This window comes from Chrysemys picta, chromosome 3, assembly GCF_011386835.1.
Source record: "Chrysemys picta bellii isolate R12L10 chromosome 3, ASM1138683v2, whole genome shotgun sequence".
Taxonomy (NCBI): Eukaryota; Metazoa; Chordata; order Testudines; family Emydidae; genus Chrysemys; species Chrysemys picta.
In genome coordinates, this window is record NC_088793.1 from 126141903 (window position 1) to 126158096 (window position 16194).

A 16194-nucleotide genomic window follows, 5' to 3' on the forward strand; every position below is an offset into this window, starting at 1 on the left:
AGAATTCTTATAGATTGGTGAGGCATCATTCATGTTTTCCTTTGCTAATAGTTTTTTGTTGTATAACTTCCTGTACTGTTATTTTTTGTATTGAACCCCCCCCCCCCCACACACACACACTATTAATCAAAAGGAAAAATAAAAGCCACAGGAATAACAAACTCCAGGATTTTATCATTATACTTATCACTTTATTGACTCAGCCATAATAAAGAAATAAAAATGAATGAAACACTCCCCATCAACAAAGTGACTTGATAAATTCCTGCGGGACCCAATCCTGCTCTCTTTGAAGCCAATCTGAGTTTAAATAAAAGTAGAAGTGGAACCTTTGGCCAAAATTTTCAAATCTGGGCGCCTTCAATTAAACTCCCAAATCTATCATTTAGGCATCAGGGGAAAAAAAGGAGTCATAACTTCTATTGACGTGAATGATTCAAACTAGTGAAAATCAAGCTGCTTTTAAGTTTACAAATGTGCCTTTAGGAACCCAGGTTTGAAAATGTTGGCCTTTGTCTCAAATATATGGAAAGTGAGATTAACTGGAGATTTCTTAGCAATCTTGTTAGTGCCTGCTACACTACCCGCACTTAAAGCAGAAGTCCCGTGCAAAAAAACACGTTCTGCTGCGCTTGATTGGGCTGTTGATAGCACCTCAAGAATGACATTTTCCATGTCCTCCTTACACTCTTACTCACGGTTTGCCCTCATTACCTTACTCAATGTCTGATATGTAGTGAGTGAAACGTGAGGACCGCTGACAAAGCAGACAACATTGTCTGTCTCCTGGACGTGATGCCCTAGGACTGTACATAGAAAAAAGTGTCTTTATGCAAAAGGATCAGCTCCTTTATAGCGTCTGTAACCACGTCCCCTACCGCTAACAAGCACCAGGCATCCGAGAACACCCAGCCAGGTATGCGGGCACTAAGCAGAGACTCCCTGCGCCGCAGGAAGCTGTCTGTACATTAGGGAGGAGGGGTATTTCCAGGGGTGCAAATAGGGCGGTACCCTCCAGTACGCAGTACCGGCAAGAGATTTTTAGTGGGTACGGGGTACCGGAAAGACTTGGGGCTAGCCCCCTCCCCCTTGGGGGGGGGGGCTGCACTCTGCTTCTTAAAGGAGCAGAACGCAGCTGGGAAGGACATTCATTCTTTATATGGCTTTAACAGCACAATACGTATGCTAACAAACTTAAACGAAGGCTTTGTTTAAGCTTGTTAGCATACGTATTGTGCTGTTAAATTGGTCAGGAGTCCTCAAGAAAGGAGGGGTGGGGGCGACGGAAATTGTTTAAACAGTGTTTTTTATTATGTTTCTCCCCATTGGTCTGAATGATCCATGACATCCATTCTGCATCACATCAAGTCCAAATCATTACAGGAATGCCTCTGCTTGAACTGACCAGAGGATGTTTGGATTCTGATGTCAGCCCAGTTCTGCAACCTGATGGGAATCAGGTGTTGTCCCTGGTGTATCTAAAATTCCTCTTTGCAGCTAAACTAGTCTAACGTGCATTTTGTTAACTGGAACTGGAGCAGCAAAACAAAGAAAACAAATGCCTCATTTTCCAGCTTTGTGGGTGAGAGAACTATAAGTGAAGATTATAATGCCAGACACTGACAGCCTTAAACCAGCCAGCTGCCTCAGGAATCTGCCAAGAACTTTGCTGAAAATATATTCCTAATCTTAGCAACGGAGCTAAGATTTATCACACATTTGCCCACCTTTATTCGAATGAAGCTCCTTCTCATCTGACAGTTCAGGCATTGTCAGTTTCCTCCAGAACAATTTACAAACTTGGAACCTAATCCTGCAAACCCTTCATCATTTGATCAATTCCATTGACAACAATGGGACTATTTGCATGACTATGGAGCACTTTTTTGGGCTGGTAAAAGTTTCAGGAGTCTGTTCCTATAAAAAGAACAAGAGTACTTGTGGCACCTTAGAGACTAACAAATTTATTAGAGCATAAGCTTTCGTGGACTACAGCCCACTTCTTCGGATGCATACGAAGAAGAAGTGGGCTGTAGTCCACGAAAGCTTATGCTCTAATAAATTTGTTAGTCTCTAAGGTGCCACAAGTACTCCTGTTCTTTTTGCGGATACAGACTAACACGGCTGCTACTCTGAAACCTGTTCCTATAAAGGAAGTTGAATCCCTCTTGAAATGCAATGTTTGGGTATGATACCATAAAGCAGTTTAGGATATAGTTCTACTTAAAATTTGTCTTTTAATAAGTCATACATATGCTGAAATGACTCCTCACCCAACTTCCATATTCTATATAAACAGGGACGGGGAGAGCGTGGGGGCCCTGGGAAGAGTCACATGGAGTAGGAAGTCACAGAGGGTCCTGTGGCACCTTTAAGACTAACAGAAGTATTGGGAGCATAAGCTTTCGTGGGTAAGAACCTCACTTCTTCAGATGCAAGTCCTTTAAGACTAACAGAAGTATTGGGAGCATAAGCTTGGGACCCTCTGTGACTTTTTACAGATTCAGACTAACATGGCTACCCCTCTGATACATGGAGTAGGGTTACCATATCTAGCAAATAAAAAAAGAGGACCCTCCATGGGTCCTGGCCCCGCCCATTTCCCCACCCCCAGCCCCGCCCCAACACCGCCCCTTCCCTGCCCTAACTCCGCCCCTCCTCCCTCCCACTCCCAGCCACGCGGAAAGGGCTGCCCGAGCGCTACCGGCTTCACGGTTTGCCGGGCAGCCTCCAGACCCTGCGCCCCCGGCCGGCACTTCCCCAGTGCAGTTGGAGCCTGGGAGGGGAAGCGCCCAGCCGGGGGCGCAGGGTCTGGAGGCTGCCTGACAAACCGTGAAGCCGGTAGCACTTGGGCTTCGGGCAGCCCCCTTGCCTCCGGACCCTGCGCCCCCAGCCGGGCACTTCCCCTCCTGGGCTCCGGCGGCGCAGGGTCCAGAGGCATGGGGGCTGCCCGAAGCCGGTAGCGCTCGGGCAGCCCGGCTCTTAAACAGAGCCGAAGAGTCGGGGAGGAGCAGAGCCGCCATTTTCCCGGACATGTTCGGCTTTTTGGCAATTCCCCCCAGACGGGGGTTTGAGTGCCGAAAAGCCGGACATGTCCGGGAAAAACCGGACGTATGGTAACCCTAACATGGAGGGTCATGTGAGGAATTCACGTGCCCCCCTTGTGTCCCTCCCATGAGTGCAGTACGGGCAAGAAATGATTTCTACTTGCACCACTGGGTATTTCAATTGGGGCGGGAGGCCGCCTGGCAGCCCGGTTACTTTGCAGAGTAGCTCCAGGCCCGGTGGACTCCCTGGTGCGCCACCGCTACCGTACACAGGGACCTGGGGAAGGGCGACCCCCACGGGCACACGGCACCTACCCAGCTGCTCAGGGAAGCAGCGCCCAAGTGCCAGGATCTGCCTCCCACATCCCTCAGGCCCCTCCCCCAGCTATCTCTGCCCCGCCCCTCAGGGAATCAGGTCCCGGCCACACCCCCAGCGCGCTGCCCACTTGCCCCCTCCCGAGTTGGAGCGGGGGCCGCGTGCGCCTCACGGTGGGTGGTTCCACCCCCCCAGCGCGCCTGGTTCGGCCCCGCCCCCGGCCTGCTGGGGAATAACGGCGGCGGCAGCGTCACCTCCATTTCCTCCAGGGGAGCGGCCGTAGAGCGGTGTGTGGGGGGAGCGGTGATGAGGGGCATGGCTTTGGGTAAGGGGCGGGGGAGCGGCATGGCTGTGGGGAGGGGCAATGGGTGGCGAAGGGGAGGACTCTGGGGAAGGGATGATGTGTGGGGGCGGGGCAGGGCTCTGGGGAGTGGGAGGGGTGATGATAGGTGAGTCGTAGTTATGGGGAGGGGTGATGAGTGATTTGGGGGGAGGAGAAGGCGGGGGGGGGGTTGGAGAAACGTGTGGGGGAGGGGGTCGTAAGGGATTATAGGATGCAAGGAGCGTCATTGTCAGCTAGACTGGTCCAGAGAGAGGCTGACAGTAACTCTTCTTTCACAGTTGCTGCCTCTTCGTCCATGGTTTGGGATGCTCCAGGCCATGGTGCAAGCAGCTGTAGTGTAGATAATACAAAGTAATAATTACACTGCAGAGCCCATGAATTATAATAATTAACATAGGTAAGGGGCATCTGGAGTGAAGAGAGTAAGGAGAAATAAAATAAGCTTCCCTCCCCAGATTCAGACTGAAATCTACCTACTCCTCCTCTAGGAAAAGAAACAAATCGATCATTTAGCAAACAGGAGAAAAGAACAAATTGTATGTAAGAGTCTCACATTCTCCATATTTTTCTGATGAAGAGTGTTCTCAAATTAACCAAAGATAAATGAATTTTCTGTGAGCAAATTAGATTAGGTAGGTGGCTTGATTTACTGATTGTTCTGGTGCAAAGATCCCTTAACAAATCCCTTGGAGGTACAGTTAGGTCCAAGTATCCCAGAGGTGACCTATCTGCCTCTGAAAGGAATAAGGTGAGGGAAAGGTTAAAAAAAGCTCAAATGGGTTATGAAATTAATTCAATCTGCTTCCTGAATAGGCAGCTTTCTGTAGTTAGTTTCAGGTTCTTATGGTTTTTGTCTTGAATATAACTGATAGCTACAATATGAAAGTATGATTTGTGAATAGTATTATCTCATAAAAGTCAAAGATAGCAAAATACTGAAGAGACTTAAGCCATTGGCATATCAAATATAGAGGAAATAAAGGTAAAAATGTATGGGAATCTAAAGGAGGTACTTCTTGCAAGAGACTTCACAAGGGGCACTCGTTTGCAATTTTCTTAGTTCTCAAGATCTGTCTGTGGAAGTCAGGCTTTTTCACCTACCCCAAAATGCCTTTCAAATGGGAAGATCTACATTTTCAGGGTAGGTTCATTTCAACAGGTCTTAAGCTACCAGCCTGATTCTTTTTCTCTGTTTCTGCCCCCACTTTATCCTCTTACTCTGTTTTTCCTTCCTTCCCTTCTTTATTTTTTTCTTTCTTTCCTTTCTGTTTTCCCATCCAGCTTTGATACAAAAACACAGTCTTACTGCAGCATTGCATATCTTGTAAAATTAGCTACTATATTTAAAATGTACCCCAAGTATGGCCTGATTCAGTTTCCATTGAAGTGAATGGAAAGAATCCTATTGACTTCAGCAGACTTTGAATCAAGTGTTTAATAAGCAATTACTACAATCGCTGGTTTCAGAGTGGTAGCCTGTTAGTCTGTATCAGCAAAAAGAACAATGAGTACTTGTGGCTCTAAGTCTCTAAGGTGCCACAAGTACTCCTCGTTCTTTTTGCATTTTAACTGCTACTTCCTGCAGGCTAGATAAGAAGCAAAAATGTTACCTCTGAAATCCCTGGAACTGCTGGGGCATCTTCTCCTGGCTTCCCCCCAGTCTGGAGTGATGCAGAGAGAATTCTTTGGAGACTTTGCTTTAATTTCCATCCTCTTCAGCTGCAGTTCTAAAAGTGGTTTGTACTCTTAAAAGTGACTTTGTAAAAATGGCATCATGGGGTTTCACATATATTATATCAATATTTTCATATAAAATTTTTCAGTTTACAATTTGAGTTTTTTCTAACTGCCAACTATGCAAACTCAGCATATGATCTGAAAATCAAGCTACATGCCTTCTGCCTTTTGAATCACCACTATTAATACAAATTCTGGCAGGCCAAATGCTGCCCTTACACCTGTACAGCCTGTTTGCCCAAGTGTACCTATTGAATCCTGGTAGTGGGTGGGCGCAAGCCTGCCCCTGTCTATGGGCCCTTCCCCTAGCCTAGGAGCTACTGAATCGGAGTTCAACCTGAGTACATAATTTGAAGGCATTTGGATTGCACAAGCAGCCTTGAAAATGGAGCCTAATTAGCAAGAGTAATAAAAAAATATTTTTTTCAACAATAGACATAGTTGTGACTGAATATTCACAAAGATCAGATCTGTTAAGTAAGGACCTGAAGCTGCATCCATTGATTTGAGAGATTCAGGATTAGGCCATAAGAGAGTAGAGTTTTTACAGTTATTTTCAGGATAGAACCACACTTGGAGAGTTTCTTCTGCTTCCTTTGTATTCCTCTTGGCATTCAGTTTAGTCAGAGGAGCAATAAAGAAAGCACCCGGAGCTAAATCCACAAAAGGACTTAGGTGCTTAACTCCCACTGTACATGCTTAAAGCCAACATTTAGGTGCTACTGAGCTCCTCAGAACCATGGCTCAACTGTCACCTAAATTCCCTAGGTTTCCCTAACTTTCTGCTGGTGGGAATGTGCAAAACTGCCTAATTCCTGATGCTGCTGAGCTGCTCAGACCTAAACTCTGTCAGGATTCTCAGATTAGGCTATTCCCCCCTGCCAACTGATCAGGATGCTCTGAGCATGTCTAACCTGCACGAGACAGCTGGGGGCAAGCAGATCAGGAATTTTTGGGGCTAGCTGAGGTATGAGTTGTAGTAGCCACACTCACCTGGAGTGTGAGAGACTCTGCCTGATTTGGAGCAGGGAATTGAACTGAGGTCTCCACTCCCAACTGAGTGCTTTAATCACCAGCCTAATGGGTATTCCTGGGTGGGTCTCTTTCAATTCCCTCCTGTTGGAGCTGTGCCGCTTTGTAAAACAAATTAAGCGTTGGGCCCCAGAGAGAGTGAGAATGTCTCTCCACAGAGTATGACTTCCTCTTCTTTCAGGAGACACCACTGCATACCCTTGAGCTTGCAATTTCACTTCAAATCAGGCAGAATGGGGATTTGAAAATAGGTCTCTCTTATCCCAGCGGAGTGCCTTAACCAATTGGCTGGAATGTGGTGGTGCTCTCTTTTTATTTGTGTGAGAAAAATTGAGCTGGCTTCGGTGCCTAACACCCAGGAAGGATTCATGGCTTTGAATCCCAAGCAGAGGGAATAGGGTGACCAGATGTCCCGATTTTATAGGGACAGTCCCAATTTTTGGGTCTTTATCTTTTACAGACTCCTATTACCCCCCCACCCCCGTCCCGATTTTTCACATTTGCTGTCTGGTCACCCTAAGAGAGAAGTACCTACCTAAACCCTAAAGTTAAGCACCTAGCTACCTTTGAAGGGAGGGGGTTTAGTCCTCACTCCTTTCCTCAACATTTCCCACTGGCTAACGTAGGCACCTAACTTTCCCCATGCATTATATAGAGAGCCTACATGCCTCACTTGGGGCTGTGAATTGCATTGGGCAATGCCTTAGACTCTGTGGATCTAGCCTCTAAAAACTCCCTGCCCTGCTTCAAAGTGCCATTGGTTCCTTTTGATGGATGCAGCAGTAGCAGAGCTTAGCCCTACACTAACTCAGTGAGAGCACCAGTAGTTTAGGAGGTGGTGTTATAGAAGTTGCAGCAATTGTAATTATATAAACCCAGGAAATTGAGACTTAAGGTTAAACTTACATTAAGGTATAGAAATGTACGAGAGCACCTAACAAACCTTGACTCTGCTCAATAGTGATGTCATGAAATAATCATATTATGATTAAGAAATTTTAGTGTGTGATTTTTAGACATAGTAGATTTTTTTCTATTTCTCATTGTCATCATGACAAGATATTTCTATAGTAACAGACATTTTGTTTTTGTACAGTATTATAAATCTATTTAATTTTCTTTTGTGTTGTACATTTTTAATCAAACTACTTTTTAAGACTAAAATAATGTATTTTATATAGGTTGTAATTTCCTGTCATGATTAAAGGGAGAAGGATACGTACTGTGCTGCATCATGCCATGCACAGATTGGAGAAAGATGATAATGCTGATAATCTCCGGAAAGAGTCGTCATTTTTCTATCCTCCCCCAGATGGGGGTTGGGGTTGGGTTGTGGTGCTGGCTGCATGTACTCACTCTTTGCTTGTCAGTGGATTCCACAATGCTTTTGGTGTGTACATGATTTCCTTACTTGAGACTTTCCAGTCAAGTAGGTCACGAACAGGTAGGTCATCCATGTATAATGTGAAACCAAGGCTTGATGTTTCTGTGCAGGTAGCTCAAAACTAAATCAATCTTTTTTGATACCATATCATGTTGAAAACTCACCTAATTTACTGTCTGCTGTTACCACTAAAGTGATCATCTTTAAAAAAAGAATAATCACCTTTTGTCATATTGTGGTGTTTGAATTCACCATGATATTTGTGGTATTTAATATAGAAAGTTAAATACAGTGACATATGAAGATTTTTTTTTCATTGAATACCACTTTAGGTCTCCCATGAAATTACTGCTTTCCGGTTTTCTTCTTCTCATTGAATATGTATGTTTCAAATTATTTTTCCCAAATGTGTTACATTTTGCAAGCTGAATTTTATTTTACAATTTTCTGTTAATCTTTGGTAACCACTTTTGGTCCCCCACTGTATCGTTTCTCTGTCCACATTGGTATTTGGAATGTCTCCTAATGTAGTACCACCTACACATTTCATTAAGGTGTTATTTACGCTCACTTCTATATTATTAATGAAGATATCAATTAAGCCTGACTCTAATGTCAACCCTGGCAGCAGCCAACTACACACCTGCCTCCCTAAATGGGTAAATTGCTATATTACCTTTTGATCTGTTCACAGTACTTCAGATGATTACCAGCCTATGGACCAGTGTCTGTCCTAGGCTTAGATCGTTTTATCACAGGATTGGGTGGTCATTAAGGGTCTGATGGCAGCTCTTTATTCTCAAGTGTCAGTTTCTATGATCCCCAATGCAAGTTAGAGTAGCCTAGGGACAATTTTGTGCTGGGCAGCTGTGATTAGATTCTGATCAGAAAGGGTAGCATAAAGTGACTGGAACTTGGGGAGAGATCAAGTCGCTATGTGTTAGTGCTCATAGCTGAGCCAGTATACATTACATTTTTAATTAGGATTTCATAAGACCCTAAAATCCAAATACACTATATTCTCTTTTCTATTCATCCACTTGTTTTACTATCTTATTAAAATCAGTTAGATTTGTAAGTTTGTCTGGGTGTTATAAACTCATACTGTTTATTGCTCAAGGGTCTGTTACTCTCTGGGGCCAGATTGTGCTTAACCCCTGGCCCTGGGCAGGTGCACAAGGGAGGAATAGGGCACAAGGAAGGCCAGCCCCCTCACCCTTATGTCCTCTATGCAGGGGCAAGACACAATGGTACACCTAGTGCAGGTGTTACCTGCTCCTCACCTCAGCGGGCTCCTAGAAAAAAGCATGTAGGGCTTGATCCTGCTCTCATTGAAAGTCAATGATAAAACAACTTCCCTGGGGCAGGATCAAACACCTATAGAGGGGTCAATCCAGTGGTGTCCCATATAGCCCCAACCAATGTTTAACTTGTGGGAATCGTGTAAAAATGAATGATATAACTTCGTTAGAACTTTTTGGTGACTTCTAAATTTAAAATTTAAATGATTGAAAGTTTAATAATGTTCACATTATGGTATTCAATTTTTATCTTATTACAAAAATAAAGAGAAATTTGTGATCAATATACTGCATTATAAATACAGGGGGGTTTTGTTATTACATTTACATAGTGCTAAGTAGTTAATATTCTGGGTGCCTGATAATTTACAACTTCTCACCTTGGGTCACTCAGCCCAAAACAGGTGTGCAGGTAGGCACAAAAGACTACGTGGTATTTGGGAGTTGCTGAAAGTAAGGAAATGTAGAGGGAAGAACATGAAAAATGCAGAAAGAGAGGAGAGGGGAAGAAAGGAAAATGGGGAAGGAAGAAAAACAAAGGGTAGAAGTAGTGGTGACCTGAAAAGGGAACATATTTTCACAGTGGTGGGATTGAGGGTAGCATATAGTCTACATTTATATCCTGGCCGCTACTGCCTATAACTGCAAGTAAAATTTGTTTCTCTGCCTTGAATGAGTTTCATGCCTCTGGTGTAATGTCTCTGATTTTTTACTAGAAGTACAAAGTAAATACTGAATTATTAATTTGCTATATTTGTAAAGTTAGTTTAACACAATGTAATTTAATACATTTTCCCTTTGTGAAAGATTTTAAAAGCTGTGATTTAAGCCACCTTGAGCTACTTCTGCTATTATTTCTGAAATTGCTTTTAAATGTTAATAACATGCACTGGTATAATAATTAGAAATTTTAAACAGAACCTTGTGAAGTGCTGAGGCTGCAGTGAAAGTAGAGGGCACTTAGTACCCACAGTATCCAGTATTTGATGATAGAAGTACAAGTATATCTTGGAAGTAGTAAGTATGTACATCCTCAACTGGTAAAAATGTCAGCATACATCCATTGACTATGACAACTGACAGAGGTGGAGTATCTGGCACTTAATCTGATGTCATTGTTACGGTTTTATTTAATGCATTTAATTGCAAAAGTGTATTTTTCTTTTTCAGCCTGGATTGGATCAGTCAGTTATGGTTTCATTATGATTTTTGGTCCCGTTTCTGGAAAACTTTTGCAGAAATATGGAGCCATCAAAGTAGCAATATTTGGAGCTCTAGTTGTCATGTTAGGTGTTGTTTGTTCCTCTTATGCTGGTGATATACGTGTTCTGTTTTTAACCCATGGAATCCTAGTAGGTGTAGGATCAAGTTTCGCTTCTACTCCAGGTAACTTGATTTTATTTATTTACCAGTAGACCAGGATCTTCGGCAAAAATGTAGCAAGCTACACACAAAATAATTTTAAAAAATTAACGAATATCAGTGTTTTGTTTGTTTTTAAGTTCCTCCTTCCATTGCTTAAATAAAAAGTGGAGGATAAAGTTGCATGACCTAATGAAGAAAACACATTCTTCATTCAAAAATATGAATTGGATGCATGCATCTTGCATTTGTGATGGGCAATACAGTTCTTAAGATATTTCTTTTTTCCATTCAAAAATAATAATGATCATTATATGTGTGCAAGAGAAATTATAATAAACAAAAAATTTTTTGAAAAGCTTTGGGAACTAGATGATTTATGGGATTAATAATGAAATAAAAGTCTTTTCTATCTATTCTGCTATTTCAAATTTGATCCATATTAATATTGATAAAAATCATTAACATTTTACAGTTTTGTGCAGGTTTATGTGAAATGTATTGATATTGTCAGACCATCTACGTGTGTGTGTGTGTGTGTGCGCGCGCGTAGGATAGCTCCCTTTTATGGACAGCCAGCCAGTAGCTATAAAATCCCTCTTACTAGCTGTTCTCTAATTGCTCTACCTGTAAAGGGTTAAAAAGTCTCAGTGCTATGCATAGGTAAAAGGAAGTGAGTGGGCACTTCCAATGGGAAGGCTAGAACTTTTTAAAATTAAGAAAAAACTCCCCTTTTGTCTGTCTGTCGGGTTGTTCTCCCAGAGAGAGGTGGACAGGGCTGCAGCTATGCTGTAAGAAGCTTGGGCCAGGTATGAAAAAATCATCAGTATCATACCTAGAAACTTCTCATTTAAAAGCCCAGATATGTAAGTAGTTCAGGAAATGTCTAGGAAGACACGATTAGGTTTCTCTCTTTTATTTCTTTATGGCTTGTGGATTCCTCTGTGCTAATCCCAGGTGCTTTTGTTTTGCTTGTAACCTTTAAGCTAGACCTCAAGAAAGCTATTCTTGGTGCTTAATCCTTGTAGTTGCTCTTTTAAAATCTAGCAATAGCCTGAGTTCCCAGATGTATTTTCTTTCTTTTTTTAAAATAAAATGTACCTTTTTTAAGAACAGAATTGAATTTTTGTGTTGTAAGAGGTTTGTGCACATGTTGGTTAATTAGCTTGTGGCAACAGCTGACTTCCGTTTTTTTCTTTCTCAGCTCTTCCCCGGGGCGGGGGAGGGGGTTAAAGGGCTTGAGGGTACCCCACAGGAAGGAATTCCCAAGTGCACCTTCCTGGGCTCTCAAAGTGGTTCTGCATTTGGATTGTGGCAGCATCTACCAATCCAAGGTCAGAAAAAAGCTGTAACCTTAGGAGTTTAATACAAGCCAGTATTAATTTTTAGAATCCTTGCGGTCCCCCACCTTCTGCACTCAAAGTGCCAGAGTGGGTAATTAGCCTTGACAGTATGTATCCCAGGTGTCCACTTCACAAGCACTGACACTGATTGGCATGCTTTTTGGTAGTCTCAGCAGAGAGGCAAATAATGGAATTGGATTAGAGGCTGAATGACCTCACTCACCTATGTAGATGGTCTTTCAAAGGCAGGGTTGAAGCACATTGATTGGGCAGTATGGTGAAAATATTATTCCTGCTGTACCAGCTCTGTGGATAGAGGACTTCCTTTGTAATGTTAATTAAGCATAAGCACTCATTTTGTTTTACAAGTGAAAAAGATTACAAATGTCATGGACTTTTCACAAAGAGCATTAGTATTTTTAAATGGAAAAAAATCTATTCAGGAAACAAATATATTTCCTGTTGAATTTTCAATATTGTTTCCTGTTCTAGACTTAATTAGGTTGCATATAGTTGCCAGCATGCAAAACATTCTAATAGATGAAGCTCTGTACAAAATAAGGTTGTCAGCCCTCTAGGCAGTAGAATGTTTTGTGTGTATTTTGATGAATTTTTAGGTAGCAGTAGTTCTCAACCTTTCCAGACTACTGTACCCGTTTCAGGAGTCTGATTTGTCTTGTGTACCCCCAGGTTACACTTCACTTAAAAACTACTTGTTTACAAAATCAGACATAAAAATACAAAAGTGTCACAGAACACTATTACTGAACAATTGCTGACTTTTTCATTTTATCTTTATGAAATTTTAGTTTGTACTGACTTCGCTAGTGCCTTTTATGTAGCCTGTTGTGAAACTAGCAAATATCTAGAAGAGTTGATGTACCCCCTGGAAGACCTCTTCGTACCCCCAGGGGTACATGTACCCCTGGTTGAGAACCACTGACCTAGAGGACTAAACTAAAAAATCCACTAAATCCCATATTGTCTACCATATATATTGTATCGTGATGTTGTAACAGTACACACTGATGTTTCATCACAATGACATTGCAAAAACATAGGAAAGCCACTATTACAATTGTAAAATCACTGTACGTACAAAACTAATGGTAAGAGAATGCCAAATGTTTGGAGTTTGGTGTTGATTCTGAGAAACATCCTAAAGTTCTAATGCTTATCTGGGCATATGGAGCCTTGCTTCAGATGTCATTGTATCCCTCTCCACAAACTGCTCTTGGGCCTCTTCTGTTCATATATTTTAAGCCCAAAGGGACCAATACAATCAGTTAGTCTGATCTCTGTGTAACACAGGCTTCAACCAGTAATTCCTGTATTGATCCCAACTTGTGGTTGAAATAGAGCATTCTGTGTGAGGTTCCCCCTCACTGTCTCAGCCAAGATGCCCCGTCCCTCCCTGTCCTCTCCTTCTGAGAGGGTTGTTGCTTCTATTGCCCTTGACGAGAGTGAAGAGGATAGGGAATAGCTGAATTTAATTTTTTTTTAATGTAAAACAATTTTTTCCTTTTCAACTTTTCACATTTTTATTTGTTTTTGATAGGCTTGATAATGGTGAGCCTTTACTTCACCACAAAGCGTTCCTTTGCAACTGGGATTGTGATGGCTGGTGGGGCAGCAGGAACTCTGGTACAGAATCAGGTGCATCGATACCTAATCAAGGCATTTGGATGGAGAACTAGTCTGCGTGTGTATTGTGGAATTCTAACAATATGTATTTTTGCTGGGTTTGCATACAGACCACTTGAAAAACGTATGTCACTCTTTTTGAAATTTTGTTAACAATTAGATTAGTTTTTGTTATTCCTGTGTTTCTGTTATAAAAACACAAAATTCTTCATCAACTGATATGCTTTCTAACTAGGGTAATTCTGGAAAATATGAAACAGAGGATATAATCTTGTGAAACAGAAAAAGTACTAACACTGGGCAAATCTTGAGGTCCTTGCTCATTTTTCACCCACTGTCTACTTAGGTTGACTCCAACAGAAGTCATAATTTTGGTGTTCAGATTTTAAAAACTGGATAGTAACAATACAACAGTCAGAACTAAAATATGTTGGGGCTTCACATTTTTTCATGGAAATTCTCTTCATTTAATTGTGATACCATAGGAAATGTGAGATTCCTCTTATGTTTTCTCTTCAAGCAAGCAGCTCCCAACCAAGATACATACATTTGCAAAAACTGCCAAAGATCATGCAAATCTCAGATTGGCCTATTCAGTCACATGAGACATTGCAAAGCATCTACAGCATAGGCTGCAGTTTCCACCGTCTCTCGCAAACGAAAGGAGGCCAGCAACTTATGTTTTGCAGATCAGCAGTCTATGAGGGCAGTTATGCTTTCAGTTTGGATTGCTTTACACAAGTATTTTCACTCTAGGATCCATAATGTTATAACTTGCTTAACTTTTATGATTAATTTCTTGATTGTTGGATGTTACTTGAATTATATTTGAATGTTACTGACTCTTCAGACTATTCAAGTGGTTAAAAAAGAGGCTTTCAAACTGTGGTCTGTTGCTCTTGTTCTCCATCTCACATGTGGTTCATAAAGAGTTTCTGGGTTTGTGGTTGGTTTTCTTTAACAGTTTAAACTTAGATTTTTCAAAGCAACCTAATATAGTATCTCAATCCCATTGAAATTCAGTAGGATTTGGGTATCTAAACCCCTTAGGCTCCTCTGAAAATACCAGGCTAAATTAAAAAAAAATTAAATTAGACATTCAAATAGAAACTTAAGTCTGAAAGAAACATCCATAGTTGTAGCGAGCAAAAGAGGGAGAAAGAAAATTCAGAGCTGGGATGCTTTCAGATTTAGTTTAAATATATAAAGCAAAATTGAAAGCTAATGAGTTTCCAGTATTCGCTCTTTAATTGTAATAGAGAGATGGTAGCTGCTCTATTAAAATAGTTAAAATGATCTTTCCCTTATAATTCCAATTTTCATTGTCCAAATTCCTCTAAAAGAAAACAGTTTCCCTGAAATTTCACATGCCACATCTGCCAGGTTTCTGGGATGTTGGGAAAAACTCAGAAAAACTTTTGAAATTATGGTATTTTAAAACTTTCCCTGCCATTGAGATTTTGGAAAAAATCCTAACTTTATTTGAGTCATCATATTGCCATAATCTTTGTTTTGTTTTTATGTTTGACATTCTGAAAAATGTGTGTTTGGATCGGTTAATGGGACAGTTGCAAAGATGTATACTGTATGCAGGGAAGGTGCTAACTAGAAGCTCATTAGAGCAGGGATAACAATTAGTAGTTCAGGAACACTCTCTGTAACTCTGCACGGTCCAGCCAGGACACAAAATCAAGAAGCTGGCACAGGTCCTCACTCAGTCAGCAACAAGGAACTGGATCACTGATTATCTTTCTGTATTGCTTACAAGACACTTGTAATTAAGGACTATTTGCTTTCTTCCCTAGCTAAGCAAAACAGCCTTTATGTACTGTTTTGCTTTATTTTTGCATAAGGTTGAAGACAGCCCTTATGAGATGGTATATTGGGCCAGATTAGAGAAATGGTCTACATAGAGGCACCTGTGCTTTCAAGTGCCAGGATATAGGTTGTTTTTTTTCTTGTTTCTTCACTTCTCTTGTTCCTTGCAGCTCTAGCAAGGCCATATTTATTCAAAGCTGTTTTCACATGTATGTTGAACAACTTTTAAAATGATTTAAAATGTTTACAAATATAAACTGACTTGCTGCTGACTCCAGATTGTGCTGTTGCATCTGCTGAACTAGGGTTACCATATTTCAACAATCAAAAAAGAGGACGGGAGGAGCCCCGCCCTAGCCCCGCCCCTGTCCTAGCCCCGCCCCCATCCTGTCCTAGCCCCGCCCCTGCCCCTTCCACTCCCTCCCACTTCCTGCCCCCTCAGAACCCCCAACCCTCCCCCCCACTCCTTGTCCCCTGACTGCCCCCCAGGACTCCACCCCCTCCCTAAGCCTCCCTGCCTCTTGTCCCCTGACTGCCCCCTCCTGAGATCTTCCCCACATCCTAACTGGTGCCCTAGGACCCTACCCCCTACCTGTCCCCTGACTGCCCCAACCCTTATCCACACCCCCACCCCCTGACAGCCCCCCCCCAGAACTCCTGACCCATCTAAACCCCTCTGCTCCCTGTCCCCTGACTGCCCCCTCCTGGGACCCCTGCTCCTAACTGCCCTCCAGAACCCCACCCCCTACCTAAGCCTCCCTGCTCCTTATCCCCTAACTGCCCCTTCCTAAGACCCCCCCAACTGCCCCCCAGGACCCTACCTCCTACCTGTACCCTGACTGCCCAAAACCTTATCCACTCTCCCCC

At 42.3% G+C, this 16194-nt stretch overlaps 1 protein-coding gene across 3 annotated transcripts in view; it reads left to right on the top strand.

The window, feature by feature from the left end:
• Positions 1-3506: 3506 nt before the first annotated feature.
• The window catches only part of LOC101950334 (monocarboxylate transporter 10-like), a 52506-nt gene continuing 39818 nt past the window's right edge, over positions 3507-16194 (top strand). The window contains exons 1-5 of one of the 3 annotated variants that reach the window (XM_065588924.1): positions 3507-3650; positions 4195-4246; positions 7657-7919; positions 10331-10546; positions 13424-13633. In XM_065588924.1, coding sequence (XP_065444996.1) covers positions 7673-7919; positions 10331-10546; positions 13424-13633 — 673 coding nt within the window. In that variant the 5' untranslated portion in view covers positions 3507-3650; positions 4195-4246; positions 7657-7672. The remainder of the gene's footprint in view (positions 3651-4194; positions 4247-7656; positions 7920-10330; positions 10547-13423; positions 13634-16194) is intronic. The other 2 variants (XM_065588923.1, XM_065588925.1) reach the window with 2 other exon arrangements.